Source organism: Entelurus aequoreus, linkage group LG02 (genome assembly GCF_033978785.1).
Source record: "Entelurus aequoreus isolate RoL-2023_Sb linkage group LG02, RoL_Eaeq_v1.1, whole genome shotgun sequence".
Lineage (NCBI taxonomy): Eukaryota > Metazoa > Chordata > Actinopteri > Syngnathiformes > Syngnathidae > Entelurus > Entelurus aequoreus.
The window spans coordinates 32,849,075-32,868,521 of NC_084732.1; the positions used below are offsets into that span (position 1 = coordinate 32,849,075).

The 19,447-nt window shown below is 38.6% G+C and overlaps 1 protein-coding gene across 2 annotated transcripts in view; it reads left to right on the plus strand.

Annotated features, from left to right (window-relative positions):
* zdhhc7 (zinc finger DHHC-type palmitoyltransferase 7) overlaps positions 1 to 19,142 on the plus strand; it is a 34,641-nt gene extending 15,499 nt beyond the window's left edge. For both annotated transcript variants that reach the window (XM_062025385.1, XM_062025376.1), the window contains 6 exons: positions 7,272 to 7,622; positions 9,433 to 9,557; positions 9,639 to 9,735; positions 9,865 to 9,946; positions 10,239 to 10,369; positions 17,152 to 19,142. In XM_062025385.1, the coding sequence (XP_061881369.1) occupies positions 7,278 to 7,622; positions 9,433 to 9,557; positions 9,639 to 9,735; positions 9,865 to 9,946; positions 10,239 to 10,369; positions 17,152 to 17,334 (963 nt within the window). In that variant the 5' untranslated portion in view covers positions 7,272 to 7,277 and the 3' untranslated portion in view covers positions 17,335 to 19,142. The remainder of the gene's footprint in view (positions 1 to 7,271; positions 7,623 to 9,432; positions 9,558 to 9,638; positions 9,736 to 9,864; positions 9,947 to 10,238; positions 10,370 to 17,151) is intronic.
* Positions 19,143 to 19,447: the final 305 nt, after the last annotated feature.

Here is a 19,447-nt window from a genome sequence, read left to right on the forward strand (position 1 = left end):
TGTGTATACCTGGGAGGTTTAAACCTCATTACTGTTGACTTTGTAATAGACATTCACTGTCTTTTTTTATTATTGATGTCAACTTGTCGCTTTAGCCATATTGTACTGAGCAACCAAGACACCAATATTTGTACTTCTTTCCTGTTGCAAGAAGGTTCCGTTTCTGTTGTCATCACACTTTTTCTCGTCGCCGCCATCAGTCTTTGGTAGTATTACCATTAAAAAAATATATATATTTGTGAATGTAATCTATTAGTTGTTGAATGATCTGAAAATTTGGTAACGTTTTGCCTGACATTGCACACAATGACAGCATGAACTCTGTTTTTTGCGACGTTCTAATTTTGAGGATACTAAAAAATCAAAACAGGGTGACACAAACCCAACACAATGTTAGAGTGTATTTTTTGCAGTAGTGGTACCCGGTGTTGTTCATTGGCCCATTAGCTAAGGCCAGAGTCTTGTGTTGTGCCCTCTGACTGGGAACAGTAGACAGCTGGAGGAGCAGCTGCTGCTGCTGTTGCTCTAATGGAGCGCCTCCTTTTATTGAGCACAGGAAGAATCAATACTGCATGAAGTTACCAAGGAGTGTATTCTGCCCCTCCTTAATACTGCCTACTTTGTCTTGTTCAGCAAGAAAATATTAGATTTATAGTTTGTGTTCATCATAATGTATGCACTACTTCCTAATATTTGAGTAATTTGACTAACTAACAATTTAATTTCCCTTTAATTCAACCTCAAAGAGCTATATCAAAAAGTCTGCTTTCACAGAAGTATTTTTAGTTTTAAAATAGAGGTTGTGGTTTAAAGTGATATAGAATTGTTCTACATCTCAAAGAGGGGCTCTTTTATTGTCTGTAAAAGTGGTTTTAGGGATAGGCGATAAGGCCTCACATATATGGCATTAAATGTTGCTGCCTCCAGCGATAATCATATATCACATGATATATTATTTAGTACATAAATTACAATGGAACACTTTTAAAAACAGGTTACAAAGGCCACACACCAGGGGGTGATCAAGGGTGATGGGTCAAATGCAGAGAATAATTTCGCCACACCTAGTGTGTGTGTGACAATCATTGGTACTTTAACTTTATCTTTAACTCATTTGGCTGCCGACGTATGCGGTAACATTGCTTCATTCCTGGTTGTACTATTTTTGTCAGAACTATGATTAATCTACTTGTTAATATACTGTTAATATCTGGTTACTTTCTGTTGTCACGAGGTTAAATGTACACTTCTGTTAAAATGTAATAATCATTTATTTTTCTGTTGTTCCGATAATTTACATTAGTTTGGGCGATACTAACAATTTTGGGTTTGTCCGTCACCAACTAGTTACAGGAGTCATACTAATGCTGATTTTGATACTTAAAAAAATTCCAAATCATTTAATGATTCCATTTTGATCACAAATGCAATCAGACAATAACACAGGATGGAGAGGTAACAATATCACATTACTTTTTTAAATTATTTCCTACTCTTGGCTCTTATTTAAATCATTTGGTGTTTGCCACTAAAGCCCTCCTGTGTCCAGGGACTTATTTCCTAGGTCTGTTAACAATAACAAAAACGACCAAATATTTTGTGATAGTAAAAAAAATATCAACCTTAGCCCTGTGGTATTGACCTGTATACTGCTTGGTATCATTACTGTCGATATTTGTATCGATCCAGTCACCTTTGTTTACATTCAAGAGCCCCAGCTTGCGGTTAGCATATCTTCCTACGTTGTGTAACGTTGCATGTTTAACTATTCCAGGGATTATACTTGTCAGAAACATAGTTTATTTGCCGCCATTGAGGCAAAGATAGCTGACTTTGCACTGTGGAGGGACAGTAGCTGCTTGCAAGAATGCAACGTTGCGTTAAGGATGTGTTTATTCACTTGTCTATGACAAATTTGTGTCTCAACATGCATTATTACAATATAATAATAGTATTAAAACCTCTATCGTCTGCAAAATTAATATCATTTATATCATACAGTATATCAGTGTTTTTCAACCTTTTTTGAGCCAAGGCACATTTTTTTGCGTTGAAAAAATGCGGAGGCACACCACCAGCAGAAATCATTAAAAAATGAAACTCAGTTGACAGTAAAAAGTCGTTATCGCAATTGTTGGATATGACTTTAAAGCATAACCAAGCATGCATCAATATAGCTCTTGTCTCAAAGTAGGTGTACTGTCACCACCTGTCACATCACGCCGTGACTTATTTTGACTTTTTTGCTGTTTTCCTGTGTGTAGTGTTTTAGTTCTTGTCTTGCGCTCCTATTTTGGTGGCTTTTTCTCTTTTTTTGGTATTTTCCTGCAGCAGTTTCATGTCTTCCTTTGAGCGATATTTCCCGCATCTACTTTGTTTTAGCAATCAAGAATATTTCAGTTGTTTTTATCCTTCTTTGTGTGGACATTGTTGATTGTCATGTCATGTTCGGATGTACATTGTGGTCTTTGCTCCACAGTAAGTCTTTGCTGTCGTCCAGCATTCTGTTTTTGTTTACTTTGTAGCCAGTTTCGTTCTGCATAGCCTTCCTTAAGTTTCACTGCCTTTTCTTAGGGGCACTCACCTTTTGTTTATTTTTGGTTTAAGCATTAGATAACTTTTTACCTGCACACTGCCTCCCGCTGTTTCCGACATCTACAAAGCAATTAGCTACCGGCTGATATGGAAGAGTATTACACGGTTACACGGGGACGGCGTGGCGAAGTTGGTAGAGTGGCCGTGCCAGCAATCGGAGGGTTGCTGGTTACTGGGGTTCAATCCTCACCTTCTACCATCCTAGTCATGTCCGTTGTGTCCTTGGGCAAGACACTTCACCCTTGCTCCTGATGGCTGCTGGTTAGCGCCTTGCATGGCAGCTCCCGCCATCAGTGTGTGAATGTGTGTGTGAATGGGTGAATGTGGAAATACTGTCAAAGCGCTTTGAGTACCTTGAAGGTAGAAAAGCGCTATACAAGTATAACCCATTTATCATTTATTTATTTCCTCTGCCGAGCTATAGACAACACTGACACTCAACAACAACACATAATTTGCAGACTATAATTATTGGTTTGCAAAAATTATTTTTAACCCAAATAGCTGAAATGAGATAATCTCCTACGGCACACCAAACTGTATCTCACGGCACTAGTGTGCCGCGGCACAGTGGTTGAAAAACACTGCAGAATATTGTGTATATCGTGCCACCCTAGTGGCCACATGTCTATAGTAGCCACTTTTGCTGTTTCCCGTGAGTGGTCACTATAGACAGGTTTGACTGTATCTTTATAGTCGTACATTGATTTGCTTTTTGCCATGGGTATTATGTCAAAAAAAATTATTGAGCATCATGGCGCATAACCCTCTGACTTCTTACAATTGTGCATTTGGCAAAGTACAAACCCCGTTTCCATATGAGTTGGGAAATTGTGTTAGATGTAAATATAAACGGAATACAATGATTTGCAAATCCTTTTCAACCCATATTCAATTGAATGCATTACAAAGACAAGATATTTGATGTTCAAACTCATAAACTTTATATATTTTTTTGCAAATAATAATTAACTTAGAATTTCATGGCTGCAACACGTGCCAAAGTAGTTGGGAAAGGGCATGTTCACCACTGTGTTACATCACCTTTTCTTTTAACAACACTCAATAAACGATTGGGAACTGAGGGAACTAATTGTTGAAGCTTTGAAAGAGGAATTCTTTCCCATTCTTGTTTTATGTAGAGCTTCAGTCGCTCAACAGTCCGGGGTCTCCGCTGTCGTATTTTACGCTTCATAATGCGCCACACATTTTCGATGGGAGACAGGTCTGGACTGCAGGCGGGCCAGGAAAGTACCCGCACTCTTTTTTTACGAAGCCATGCTGTTGTAACACATGCTGAATGTGGCTTGGCATTGTCTTGTTGAAATAAGCAGGGGCATCCATAAAAAAGACGGCGCTTAGATGGCAGCATATGTTGTTCCAAAACCTGTATATACCTTTCAGCATTAATGGTGCCTTCACAGATGTGTAAGTTACCCATGCCTTGGGCACTAATGCACCCCCATACCATCACAGATGCTGGCTTTTGAACTTTGCGTCGATAACAGTCTGGATGGTTCGCTTCCCCTTTGGTCCAGATGACACGATGTCGAATATTTCCAAAAACAATTTGAAATGTGGACTCGTCAGACCACAAAACACTTTTCCACTTTTCCACTTTGCATGAGTCCATCTTAGATGATCTCAGGCCCAGAGAAGCCGGCGGCGTTTCTGGATGTTGTTGATAAACGGCTTTCGCTTTGCATAGTAGAGCTTTAACTTGCACTTACAGATGTAGCGACCAACTGTAGTTACTGACAGTGGTTTTCTGAAGTGTTCCTGAGCCCATGTGGTGATATCCTTTAGAGATTGATGTCAGTTTTTGATACAGTGCCGTCTGAGGGATCGAAGGTCACGGTCATTCAATGTTGGTTTCCGGCCATGCCGCTTACGTGGAGTGATTTCTCCAGATTCTCTGAACTTTTTGATGATATTATGGACCGTAGATGTTGAAATCCCTAAATTTCTTGCAATTGCATTTTGAGAAACGTTGCTCTTAAACTGTTTGACTATTTGCTCACGCAGTTGTGAACAAAGGGGTGTACCTCGCCCCATCCTTTCTTGTGAAAGACTGAGCATTTTTTGGGAAGCTGTTTTTATACCCAATCATGGCACCCACCTGTTCCCAATTAGCCTGCACACCTGTGGGATGTTCCGCATTCCTCAACTTTATCAGTATTTATTGCCACATCTCCCAACTTCTTTGTCACGTGTTGCTGGCATCAAATTCTAAAGTTAATGATTATTTGCAACAAAAAAAATTATTATCAGTTCGAACATCAAATATGTTGTCTTTGTAGCATTACCAACTGAATATGGGTTGAAAATTATTTGCAAATCATTGTATTCCGTTTATATTTACATCTAACACAATTTCCCAACTCATATGGAAACGGGGTTTGTACTTTGACTTAGACAAATTTGAAACCATACAATAACAGTCTGAAATGTTAACACTGTTGTATCGATAAATCATATTCTGTCTATAGTTGTAAATTAATACACATTTTGGAATTAAAATTGTTTACATATATCAAATTGTGCAGTGGATTAATTTTCCAAAGCAAATAATCTGAACCATGTTCTGGGACTGTTGTGTTTTCTTGCTCTGCTTTGTCTCAGTGGAGGTACAGACAGCAACAATGCCTTCTTAGGATCGTTAGAGCCTCATGCTCCCCAGCTGCAGGATCAGTTTCCAAGAGTCACATTGATTTATCTTGAAGATGCCAACATAGTCTGTGTGTGTTTTGACCTAAATGTTCTGTTGTAACCTTGACATTATTGTAGAGTAAAAAACTGCATTTTAAGGCTTTGGAGAATTTGGACGTAAGATTATGACAAATTGCTGTGCAACTATAGTTGGGTGGGGGCATCACTTGGTCATGTATCCACATTTTAGCCAGGATGTCTGTATTTGCCCAGTCTTGAATGATAAATTGCCATACGCGTGTCAAAGTGTGCGTTTGTCATCCGTCATTTTCACCCTGAGGGCAACAGCGTGAGGAGACTTTCTAGCCAGGGCATGAAAACACACACACAGCTGTGTCACTCTCTGTTTGGATTTCAAATTCATCACTGAGTCAATACATTGAGTGAAGCCTTAGCCCACCCACTCACCTCCTCTCACACTGGTACAACACAGGCAGAGAAACACACCGTACATGACAAGAGCATTAATGGATTTTATTTCAAAAGCATGGGAGCGTTCAAGCACTGCTGGTGAAAGAATGTGAGCAAAGACAATAAGGGTTGTCATTATGGATGAGGTCATGGACTTGTATGGTCTATTACATATGTAGATTACTTATTGCATCTGTCACACATCTATAATGTGAGCTGGACAGCTGATTGATTGGTAAAGTAAACACCTTCCTATTTCTGTTTTGACCCGAATATAAGACACCACTAAATTTGTTCTTCATTAAAATACAAACAAAATCAAAGACAAAAAAATACAAAACATAGATTGCAATAAAAATAATAATATTTTTATTTTGATGACTCTGATTTTTTGACCACCATTATCATAAAATTAACACCAAAACTCATCGTCTGTTGTTTGCTAACATATTTAACCTTTAAGACAACTTTTTTCCCAGTTATTCTCCGCGTCATCAAGTGACTATGGATGTGACAGGAAGGAAAACTCTGACTCCCTTAAGAAGTCTTTTGGATATTAGCTCTGTCAAACAATTTAAATGTTTAATCACATATTGTCTGTAAATAAATCATGATTTATTGCATATAGTTATACGTTTTTCATAAAATCGTGAACACTAACCGCACTTTGATCAACTCACGGACCAGTGATACTGCTCATTTACTGAAGAAGCAAGCTAGCACTGACTGGGTAGCTAGCTTAAATGCTAACGTGAATACAATAGAAATGAACATAGTTCCCTATTAAGAAACAACATACCCCATTCTAAACTTCTATAAACTCATTGCTGTTTGAGCAACTAATCTATTAAATTGTGTATCTTTACAAATTAAAACAGAAGATAAACATTTAACTGTGCAGATAAAAATTAAATGGCTCTTAAAAAGCCAGAACAATACTTAATGTTTCTTTGCCAAGAACGTACATTGTGTGTATATTTATTTTTTTATTTTTTTTAATAGAACTTGGTCAAAATATTTCAGTGGTTATGTGAGTATTTTGGGGGCAAACAGTACCGTAGTAGTAATAATAGTAATGATCATCATGATCATTTTGGTCACAATTACAGTGCTGTGAAATGTTCATATTGTTCACATGCTTAGGTAGTATGTATGTTTGTTTGACCTTTGTGTCTCTACTTGGTTTGCTAAGGTGTTGCATAATGTTCTTTGTAGTGGCAACCAATCAGTCATACTTTCTTTGTGTATAAATACACAATGTACAGTAACAGGAAGGGTTATTTTGCACGATAACAAAATGTATCCATGACTTTTTTCCTTTTGATCTCACACCCTCACTCCAGTTGTTTTTCTGTCCTTTCAATATTATTATTCTATTGAGTACTTCCCCCCTAGAAGCTCTCATTCTGCTTTCATCCTCTTGCAATTTAGAATGTGTGTACAAAAAAACCCCATAGTCTGGGAGTGCACATTGTGGTTTACTGCATGCATTTCTAAATTCCTTTCACCCCTTGTTGTCTTTCTGTCTCTTACAATACTGTATAATTTCTCTGTAGGGAAGGATGCACTCTTCAAACCATCGACTGCGAGAAATGGAGCAGCACCACCCGCTGCTGACGGCAGGTGGCGATGTCGAGTCAGGTAGCCTGGCAGCCGGAGTGATAGTCGACGGCGCCCACACGGACCACAGCACCGGGAACCGCACGGTGTGGTTCATTCAGGACAGCTGTGGTATGGTGTGCGCTGGCATAACCTGGTTCCTCGTGCTGTACGCCGAGTTTGTTGTGAACTTTGTCATGCTGATGCCCGCCAAGAACTTCTGGTATTCTCTGCTTAACGGAGCCACCTTTAACTCCCTCGCCGTGCTCGCTCTGGCTTCACACCTGCGCACCATGTTGTCAGATCCGGTAAGCGTACCATGTGGTTCACAATGTACCGAAACTTTTGTCAAAATACTGCAATTAAAATCCTTAACCCTTAGGGGCTGACTTTTTTGTCCTTGTGGTAAATTTCTGATGTATTTTGGCCATAATATTTGTTGTTAATTAATTCATCATGATTTTTCCTAATAGGGTTTTTTCATGTTAAAATTCAATGTCCAAGTCTTACCACAGGGGTATTGGCAGTTATTTAATATATATATATATATATATATATATATATATATATATATATATATATATATATATATTCAATACTACAGTGCTAAACAGGACAGACGGACAGACTGACGTTGCACGATTGCACCAAGTCAAATTCCTAGTTTGTGAACCCGTTCTCAAACAATGGCAATAAAAACTATTTTGATGTTGACATAACATTCCTTTACTTTTCAAAGGTCATAAAAACATTTTGATCCATATTTTTTGCTGAAATCTCGCAATCAAATTCAGCCCTAAACAAAAATACCAACCATGTTTTATTTTAGCCCTTTGAAGGCTTTTTGATCAAATTGTGTCACAGTTGTCAATCAGTATACATTTGCATAGCATTAGTTATTTATTAAACAGTTACTAAACCTGTGACATTATCTGATCAGAAAAATCCCAAAATAAACATTACAAGTTTGGTATTTATATTTTGGATTGCCTTTTTTTTTTTTAGAAATTTGAGCATAAAAGTAAGAAATATATTTCTATATATTTTACTACAAACATTAAAATGTATATATTTTTTACATGATGTGTAAAAATGATGCGTCCAGTTGCATCATTGGGGTATCTAAAAAACTAAGAACTATTATATATCTGTATTGGCTATGAAGATATGCAGCTGAGATAGGCTCCAGCACCCCCTGCGACCCCGAAAGGGACAAGCGGTAGAAAATTAATGGATGGCAGTATGAATATGTGAAATTTATAAATTGTCCATAAGTATTTAAACTCTAAAGTATATCTTAAATAATGTTATCAATGTTATGTATATTTGTTAAATTAATGACTGTTATATTAATGTATTTACTGATTTATACATTTAATTAACTTTAACCTTTTTAACTTTCTTTTCATTGGAAAAAAAGTATTATAAAAATATTTATTTAAAACTGCTCGGTGAATTTTTTCTGCTATAATACCATTTTTCACCTTTTTTTTAAAATGTATACCATTGTTCACCTTTTTTTTAATTTAATGGCCATTTAATTCATGATGATGATGATGCAGTGGAAAACTGCATAATGCATAAACATAACACTAGTTTTTTTTAACCAAAATGTAATTACTATAATGTCAAGTAAATCATTAATTTATATCACTTATGATTGTATTAGTAAAAATATGATATGAATTACATTGTCCAATAATTCATTAAATGATGAATTATAATTGTAAATGAAGGCAGCACAGGGGTTAGTGCGTGTGCCTCACAATAAGAAGGCCCAGGGTCTTTCTGTGTGGAGTTCGCATGACTGCATGGGTTCCCTCCAGGTACTCCGGCTTCCTCCCACCTCCAAAGACAGGCACCTGGGGATAGGTTGATTGGCAACACTAAATTGGACCTAGTGTGTGAATGTTGTCTATCTGTGTTGGACCTGCAATGAGGTGGTTACTTGTCCAGGGTGTCGCCCATCTTTCGCCCAAGTGCTGTTGGGTTAGGCTCCACCACCCACGCGACCCCGAAAGGGACAAGCGGTAGAAAATGGATGTAAATGTAAATGAGTATATGGAAACTGTTTATAATTTTAATGTTGTGTAATCTGTCTTCACTCTGCCCCTTCAGGGTGCGGTTCCCAAAGGCAACGCCACCAAGGAGTATATGGAAAGGTTGCAGCTGAAGCCTGGTGAGGTCATCTACAAGTGTCCAAAGTGCTGCAGCATCAAGCCTGAGAGAGCACACCACTGCAGGTCGGTATAGTGAACAAACCAAACTGGAGAGTGACAATAATTGTGATATCACGCATTTTATTTTCTGTCTGTGGCATGCAGTATTTGTAAAAGGTGCATCCGGAAGATGGATCACCACTGTCCCTGGGTAAATAACTGCGTGGGGGAAAAGAATCAGAGATTCTTCGTTCTTTTTACTGTAAGTACACTTAAGTGAGTCTTGACCTTCAATTAATTATTATATTAACTCGAAGCTTAAAATTATGTTTTCCGCTAATTAAACAGCTGTTTTGATCGGTGATATTCATATTACCGTTTCTCTCCTCAGATGTACATAGCATTGATTTCTGCTCATGCGCTGGGCCTCAGTAGCATGCACTTCTTCACGTGTATTAAAGTACAGTGGAACGGTAAGTTCCCGCCCCCTTGCTGTTATTCAATTTGGAAAAAAACATAGATTTTTTGTATGATAAATCTCATAATATATAATGTGGTATATTGCATTACATTCATAATTCTGAAAATTCTATTGTTGGATAAGATCTGGTTTCTGTCTGATGCAGTTAAACAACACAATGATCACTTACTGTATTTGGCAGTATCTTTGCAGCAAAGCTACTTAAAAAGTCTCCAGCATCTGACACTTACAGTATTACCAGCATCAAAACGTGACTTTCTGTCTCGTTTGTTTGGGGGAGCCAGAGTGCAGTGACTTCTCTCCTGGGGTGTCCGTGCTACTGCTGATCTTCCTCTGTCTCGAAGCCATCCTCTTCCTCACTTTCACTGCTGTCATGTTTGGTACGCAGATACACTCCATCTGCAATGACGAGACGGTCAGTATTCACCACACTTCTAATCAGCATACGGTGGCCATAAGTGTAATGTTAAGCCTCATGTCCACCGAGCAGTACAGTCTATATACATATCTGACTTTTTTAAAAGGGAACTTTTTGGGGAATTTTGTCTGGTCATTCACAAACCTTATGTAAGACTAACTTTTTTTCATGCATTCTAAATCGTAAATAAATGCTACCAAAAGTCAGCTAACAATGGAGTCGCTCTATTCCGCCAATAAGCCCTCTAAAAAAACATCCAAAAACCTCCATCATTGTTTTATATACTTGCTGTATGTATATATGTATTGTAGGGTTGTCCCGATACCAATAATTTGGTACCAGTAGCGGTACCTAAATGTATATCAATACTTTTCGATACTTTTCCAAATAAAGAGAACCACGAAAAAGTGTAAATTTTGGCTTTATTTTAACAGAACACCTTACAATACAATAAACATGTTTCCTATTGCACTCAAAGAACAATTTTAGAAGGTTAAAATATAAATTAAAGGGCATTAAACACATTGTGTTTTTCTTGTTGCACTCAAAGAACAATTTACAATTTTCCATAATCAAGAATTAGATTACAATATCATAAAAAAGTTTTATTAACATAATATTAAATTATTTATGATTTATGGTTGCCAATCCTGGTCTGGGTTTTAAGAAGAAAAAAAAATATTAGTAAGTACTAAAAACTAAACTATGGATAAATGTACCCAGATAAGCCATGTTGCAGGTAAAACACACATCTGTTAAAGATAAAACACAAATTGTAGCAATTTGTTACCAAGTTCAGTCATTTTACTTGCTCAAGTTGATGTTAGATGGGCGGTCCTAACTCTGCTGATATTTGGCATCAATCCAAGCAGCTGTGTGCGTGTCTACGTATCTACGTGTTATGTATCTACATGTTATGTATCTACATATTATGTATCTACACTGTGTGTTTGCGAGAATGTCAACGTGTTGACTGAGGGACGTCAGTGAGTGAGTGGGCGAGTAAAGAGAGAGATAGAGAGAGAGGAGCGTGTGCACTGCGCAGTAAAATTATGAATGGGTCTGGTTGTGTCCTGCAAAACTAATAAAACAACCAGATTGTCACAAATCGGTGGCCTCGAATTCTGACCGAAAAGCGGAGCTTAGCAGACCCATTGCAAGGTAAAGTGAACTGAAGGGAACATCTGCCTTGCGCTCCTCTACTACGGTCTTCACCAGAGGAGAACAGCAAGACAGGTGTAACAACTTCAACAAGTTTGAAGCAAAGGTGATAATACTAATCGCCACATTTGGAGAGGCGTGTTTTAAAGCAACACTTGAAGCGCGGCGTTTCTTTGTTTCAAGCGCCACCTTTATTGCTAGTTTTGAATCCCAACAAACCTACTACTCATGGCAGACTGTGTGATAGACAACAAGGATTATTTTGGGACAAATGATGATCCAGAACCTTATATTTTGGAGCCTGAATATGTGGAGGATGATCTAGACCAGGGGTCTCAAACACGCGGCCCGCGGGCCAATTGTGGCCCGGGAGACGTTATTTTGCGGCCCCCACCTTAATATGAAAGTTTAATGTTAGTGCGGCCCGCGAGTTTTAAATGAATGGCGCTTGACAGCGTTGTGTGCGGAGCTGAAGAAATCTACCAATCACGTTGTGGTATGAGGCTCTCGACAATATCGAGGGCGTGCCGTGATGGCACTGTCATCAGTGTCCTCTAGAATCTGTCACCGCATCATCTTTTTCTCCATACTAACAGCGTGCCAGCCCAGACACATGTTGTATGAGGCTTCTAGAGACACACACAGGTTATTGCAAGACATACTTGAGGAACAGCCATACATTTCACACTGAGGGTGGTCATATTTTATTTTATTTATATTTTAACACTGTTACAAATATGCGCCACACTGTGAACCCACACCAAACAAGAATGACAAACACATTTCGGGAGAACATCCGCACCTAAACACAACATAAACACAACAGAACAAATACCCAGAATCCTTTGCAGCCCTAACTCTTCCGGGCTACAAAAACACCCCCGCTACCCCTAACCCCGCCCAACTCAACCCCCCCCATCTCCCGAATTCGGAGGTCTCAAGGTTGGCAAGTATGCATTGATGTCACTTGCGTAATGCAAGCAGAGAAACATTTTGCCGCTTTTCTATGACACACGCTCTTCCTTCCTCCCTCCCTGCCTCCCTCCCTCGCCCGCCTGCTCGCTCCCGCCCCCGTTGTAAACAGTCCGGGCGGGGAAGACGAGCACTCCGCCGAAGGAGCGAGCGACAATACAAAAGTGTGGTGCACTGGACCCCAGCGCTGATACAGACGTGGTGATGTTAACCCGTTCGGGGCTAATTGTGCTACCGTAACTGTAAACTCCACCCCCCACCCTCCTCCCGTTGGCTCCAGACAGAGACGATTTTTGATGCAATATTTCTTTCACAGGGGCACCCCGACGTGTCTTATTTCATTTCATTTCATTTTTATTTATCTCCTTCATTGATGTGCATCTTTGATCGATAGACAATTATACCTCAATTTTTAAATTATACATTTACACACCAATGCCTGAGAAGGAGCAGGATGAAGAAAAATCTTATATTTTTCTGCCCCCTTCAACATAGTACGTAGTCTTACTTAATGATATCATATAAACAAACAATTACATCCAAATATAACGAAAACAAACAAAAAAACACAAGAAGTGCAAAACTTCATGATGTACAAAAAGAACAAAAAAAACAAAATAAGTAGTATACACCTCACAGGATGATACAAAACAAATACAAAACTAGGCAAAAAATAAGTAAAATAATAAATATAAAGCAAAATGTAAACAGTTATGGCTGTCCATATGATCTCATTGTTCTGTCCTTATATATTTTTTCAATTGGAATATATTTTTACAATCTTTTATCTCTTGTAAAGAGAATTCCATAGTTTAACCCCCACCACTGATATACACATTTGTTTTAAAGTTGTCCTTGAATACTGATGTTTGAAATGACCTTTTCTTCTATGCTCTTCATTCTCAGAAGTGATGACAAACATTTTTTGTAAATTTGCTGGTAATGTTTTACTTTTAGCCTTAAACATGACACATAATGTCTGTAACTTTACTAGCTCCTGTAGTTTCAATAAACCCGAATTAATAAATAATATGTTAGTGTGTTTTAAGTAATCTACTTTATGAATAATCCTTATAGCTCTTTTCTGTAGTTGATACAGAGAAAGTTGCGTTGCACAAGGAATACAATTTGAAACGTCATTATACAACTAGACATGCTGAGGAGTATGCAAAATACTAGGGGAGTGAACCGGGTTGCAAATTTTAAAACCAGTCTACTGAGGCAACAAGATTTCGTCAAGAATTGAAATGACCTTTTCTTCTATGCTCTTCATTCTCAGAAGTGATGACAAACATTTTTTGTAAATTTGCTGGTAATGTTTTACTTTTAGCCTTAAACATGACACATAATGTCTGTAACTTTACTAGCTCCTGTAGTTTCAATAAACCAGAATTAATAAATAATATGTTAGTGTGTTTTAAGTAATCTACTTTATGAATAATCCTTATAGCTCTTTTCTGTAGTTGATACAGAGAAAGTTGCGTTGCACAAGGAATACAATTTGAAACGTCATTATACAACTAGACATGCTGAGGAGTATGCAAAATACTAGGGGAGTGAACCGGCTTGCAAATTTTAAAACCAGTCTACTGAGGCAACAAGATTTCGTCAAGAAAGCAAGCGAAAAGAGCGATGCAGCAGTCAAAGCTAGCTACATGGTGAGTGAGATGGTTGCTAGGGCGGGAAAGCCATTCAAAGGAGGTGAATTCATTAAAAAGTGCATGTTAGATTTTTTTTAAGAAATCTTTTCTTGCGGCCCAGCCTCACCCAGTTTCTGCATCCAGTGGCCCCCAGGTAAATTGAGTTTGAGACCCCTGATCTAGACGTTTCTTAAGCTGCATACTAAACAGATCCAGCTTTAGTGAAACAGCAAGCAGCATGCAACAGTAATGCTAAAAGCTAAATAAGACATGCAAACTATGAAAATAATAAAACAATAACTTACTGTACAATGTCTGCTCTCACATGGATGCCAACTGACGGGATCATAACCATAATCCTCACCAAAAGGGTTTAAAAAAAATTTGGCCGCAAGCAAGCGTCTTTTCGGTCTTTCTCGCCTTCTCCGCGGGTAAGTTATAAATGATAAATGGGTTATACTTGTATAGCGCTTTTCTACCTTCAAGGTACTCAAAGCGCTTTGACAGTATTTCCACATTCACCCATTCACACACACATTCACACACTGATGGCGGGAGCTGCCATGCAAGGCGCTAACCAGCAGCCATCAGGAGCAAGGGTGAAGTGTCTTGCCCAAGGACACAACGGACGTGACTAGGATGGTAGAAGGTGGGGATTGAACCCCAGTAACCAGCAACCCTCCGATTGCTGGCACGGCCACTCTACCAACTTCTCCACGCCGTTGGATGTCAAAGTTGACCAACTTCTAGTTTTATGGCCATAACCTTCTACGAGACAGATAAGAGGCATGATTTATCATCTAGAATTGACTTTCACCAACTCCGAGGCGATGCAGCAGCGTAAGTTGGATAGCTCTCTGTGATCATGGTGCCACTGAAAGTAATTTGTCGGTGTCAGCGCTTATAATAACAATATTGCCAGTACTTGGTTAATATTCAGGTCACAAGATGCAAATGAAGTATTGTTGGCCATTATTGGATGTTTTTAGAGGGCTCTATGGGCGCAATAGTGTACTCCCATTAGGAAAAGCATGTGTTTTTTTTCTCACATAAGGATTGTAAATGATAGGCAAAATCCCCCCAAAAAGTTAAGACTAATGAGGGTTTATTCAACCATATTATAAACTGTGCTATTACAGTGTTGTCTTGGATTCAACTTACAGTTTGCAACATTTCCTCAAACCGACTAATCAAATATCATATTGACCCATACATAAGAAATACACAAATATTTTTTCCAAAGAAAAACATCGTAAAAAGACTGGTTGCCTTATTTTCGGCGTCTAGAGACCAGCAGGTGACGCAAAATGTACATTTCCACAAGTGAGTCTGAGCTTTTCTTCCTGTCATGCACACCAGTGACCTGGAAAAGGGTAGTCACAGAGACCTGCTGGTAAGAAAAAAGTGACGATTATTAACTTAGAAAGGGCTCCACACTGTGTATGGACGTATTTAAAACCTGCACGTTACATTGCATTGACTCGTTCGTTGCAGCTTGTCGCTCTTGATTTTGCATGTCATACCAATAATGTGCCAAAAACATGCATTATCACGATGAGGCAAAATAATCATAATAATTACAATTATTTAAATTGCTATTGTTTCTACTGTATATTGGTTATATGCAGGGTTTCCGCGGGTCATCAAAAAGCATTAAAAGTCATTAAATGGATTTTGAGAAAATTAATCATTCGATGTCCAGAGGCATTACAAAAATGTCATACAATTGCAAATGGCAACAAAAAAGACAACAAAACCAAACACCCAACCCAGTGTTTCCAATTGGAGGAAAAAAACTGCACTTTAAGATGTTCAGCATTTATTTAAGTGCAATTTTTGTTAACAAATATTGATATTCCATTGTATTATGATGGTTATTTACCTAGTTAGGATAATTAATTTATTCACCTTGTTATTACAATTGTTTGAAATAATACAGAAATGAAAAACATATTTTATTGCGTTTGAAAGGGTTACTTGCATTATTATTATTGTATGTTATGATTACTTTAGTGCTTAATTTGGCCACAGTCAGTGTAAACCTTTCAACTATTCAACATCATTATTGTCAAATGCTTACAATTTTGTCTATACAGAAATTGTATGCGTTTGACTACCGTATATATAATAACGATCTGCAGTTGGACATGGGCATTAAGTTGGTTTTAAATTACATTAAAAAGCATCAAATTAGATTTGCTGATATCTGCAAAAACCCTAATATCGTGCACCCTACATGGGTTAATATGATAATTGATGAATTGTTGTTTTTTTAATCATTTAAGTTACTGGGAAAAAAGGATCACTTAATGTGCTTATCTTCCCATGGCTGATGGTGTTCTAGAGCAGTGGTTCTCAAACTTTTTTCACCAAGATCCACCTCAGAAAAAACTTGGTTCTCCAAGTACTACCATAGTGACCAACATTAAAATACAGGAGCATAGTAGGTCTACGTATTCATTAAAAACAAGGCAACGGTTTTATTAAGTATATTGTGTATGTATATACTGTGTATATATACATATATATGTATATAATGTTTTTCTTTGCATTTTAATTATGTTACTGTATGTGAAAACCTGCCCTGCAACAATGTAATGTTCCTGTTGTGGGATAAATAAAAGCCTATCCATCCTATCCTAACATTACACACAGTTTGAACAGTAACACTGTGTTTGAATATAGGAAAATAAAACACTGTACTTTAATCAAGTGATTCTAGGCATAACACTAGCTGGAGCCCCTGTTCCAATAGTGGTACACATACCACAGTTTGAGAATATTTGTTCTAGAACACAAACTAGTTGAGACTGGTTGAAGCAACAGTGCCTCTGCAGGTTACAGCCAAGTAGTACACTCCATTTTTCACGCTATTAATCAACGAATCCACACAAATTGAATTATTGGCAATAATTTATTATGCCCATCTCCAGTGTCAGCATGCTAGCTAAAGACTCAACTTTTCAAGAAGTGTTTGGTTTAAGAGCCAGTGTGAACATCTTACAGGAGATCGAGCGACTGAAAAACGAGAAGCCCACCTGGGAGCGTCGCACCAGATGGAACGGAATGAAAGCCGTGTTCGGCGGCCCGCCCTCTGTGCTGTGGTGCAACCCATTCACGGGGCTGCGTCTACACCGCCTCGCGCTCCTAAACCAAGCTCGACGCCCCGGATCAGAGTTTTCTGTTTGAGAGACGCCTCTGACGAGACTCATGAGGAAGGTGATGGAACGGACATCAGCTTACCTAGAACTGGCCTTCCTGTGCGGGTGACAAAGTGTACCGGCGGGGCTGCACAACTTCGGCAGCCTCCATTCAATGTCCATACTTTCTCACGACGGTTGCAAACATTGACGTTTTTTAGTTTGTGTGGTGGTGACGCATGCAGTATGTAACTCAAGCGAGTCTTTTATTTCTCCTCCATTTGGTTTCCCTTTTATTTATTTTTTTCAATCATTATTGTTTTTGCCCTGCTGATGAGATTCAAAGTACATATTTGACATGGCGGACTCGAGGGGGCAAGCAGCATTATTGCAGACAAAGGACGCAGGCTACTTATGTGACACTTGAGCGAGTGGAGCACACCAGACAGACGTGTGCTGCTTTGATTTGCATGTGTAACGCTGCAATCAGTCGGCCGCTCCCGGGCTGATGAGGCCGTGAACAACAAGCTTCTTTCTTCTTCTGTGTGGGGCTGAGTGGCTTTTGCAATGTTTCCATCTCCTGCAATATCATCATTATTATTTATTTCTGGCTCAACTCTTTTTGGGCCAGTGCAAGACAATATCTGCTGCAGTGAGAAATCTACCTATGTTTCACTGTAAACATAAATAACTCTTGAGTATGTTTGCCTTGGTAATCAGTTTTAGGGGTTACTTTTGTAGATCATTTGGACTTGACAAGTTCCTCGCAGCAAGTGTTGGACCCTGCATGCTGCTTGCCTGTCATGACACTAGCACACCGTCCTTTTGTGCTCGGACTTTATGCTGATTCTAAGCTGGTGAATTTCAAACTGTGCAGTGGATTCTTCTGGGGGCTTTTGCTATTTCTAAGGCCTGTAAGAAGCAGACCTTCCGAGTGTTTTTAGAACCCTTAATGCCTTTGAACAATATCCAGTCAATTCATCCATTATATGTAATTTACAGTTTTCTTTTTACACTGGATGAATGTGGCTTTTTTTAATTAAGCCGGTAGTTCAGATTTGAGTACGGTATTGTCACTTTTCTCTCCACGCGTGGGACGGTGTGCTGGTTTTTGTTCTCATCTGTGGTTGCCATGGGAGGGACTATTTTTTTCCCCCTCAATGTTTACACTATCAACGGATGCTCTGTGATGAATGTAAAACAAGTTGGCACTCTTTCTAAGCTGTTTTCAGGAGTTTTATTAATGCAGACCTCATGTTTTCACTTTCTCTAACTGCTGCACAGGCTCAAACTTGCAACCCCTCTTACTGCAGGCATGCATTTCTTAACTTCATTCAGGAAATCCCTTCAAACTAACTTAAATAGGAACGAAGGCCAGCTTTACCTATAAATGTGTGCTTGCAAGATGGGCAACAATTGAACTGGAATTGAAATGAATATAGGAACAGAAGTGGCATTGTCTGGCAGGATGTGCTTTATTCATATCTTTGATCTATAAAATGATGATTATGAAAGGTCAGGAAGATAGTTGATATTCCAGAAATGGCTGTATACTACAGTAGGACAGTGCTTTCAAGTTATGAAATTATGATTCCTCGTACAGGGTTAGCAGCTACGAGGCATGTTTTATATAACTGATTGTATTTTAAATCCCTGTATTACATTATGATGACATCACCGGGTTGTGTGGCGATGCTGTCAACCCGAAAAAAATTTCTGTTCCACTGAGATCAAGTCTTTCAGCGTTTACGACATATTGTAAAGGTTATGAGAAATGTATAAATGGATGGAATGGTTTGTTTTTTTAAATGTGTCATGTAAATGTCATTTTAAATAATAAACCTAATTAAAAGTGTAATTAGCTGTCTGAGTTACTTTTCATATATGTATATAGATATATTTGTGTATATGTATATATGTGTGTGTGTATATAGATATACTGTATATGTGTATGTATATATAACTAATTATATCTATGTAGAACTTGAATACACCTCACGGTGATGCTTGGACACGTCATCAGTGATAAACCCGGGGTCATAGGGTGTTTCGGGTCTTTAATCATCAGACACCCTCGCCCGGGCGACCCAGCCGGGGGTGATCAGACCCCGGCCTGTGTCCAAGTAGCGCACCACGGATCCCCCCTACGGATCCACAGCCAC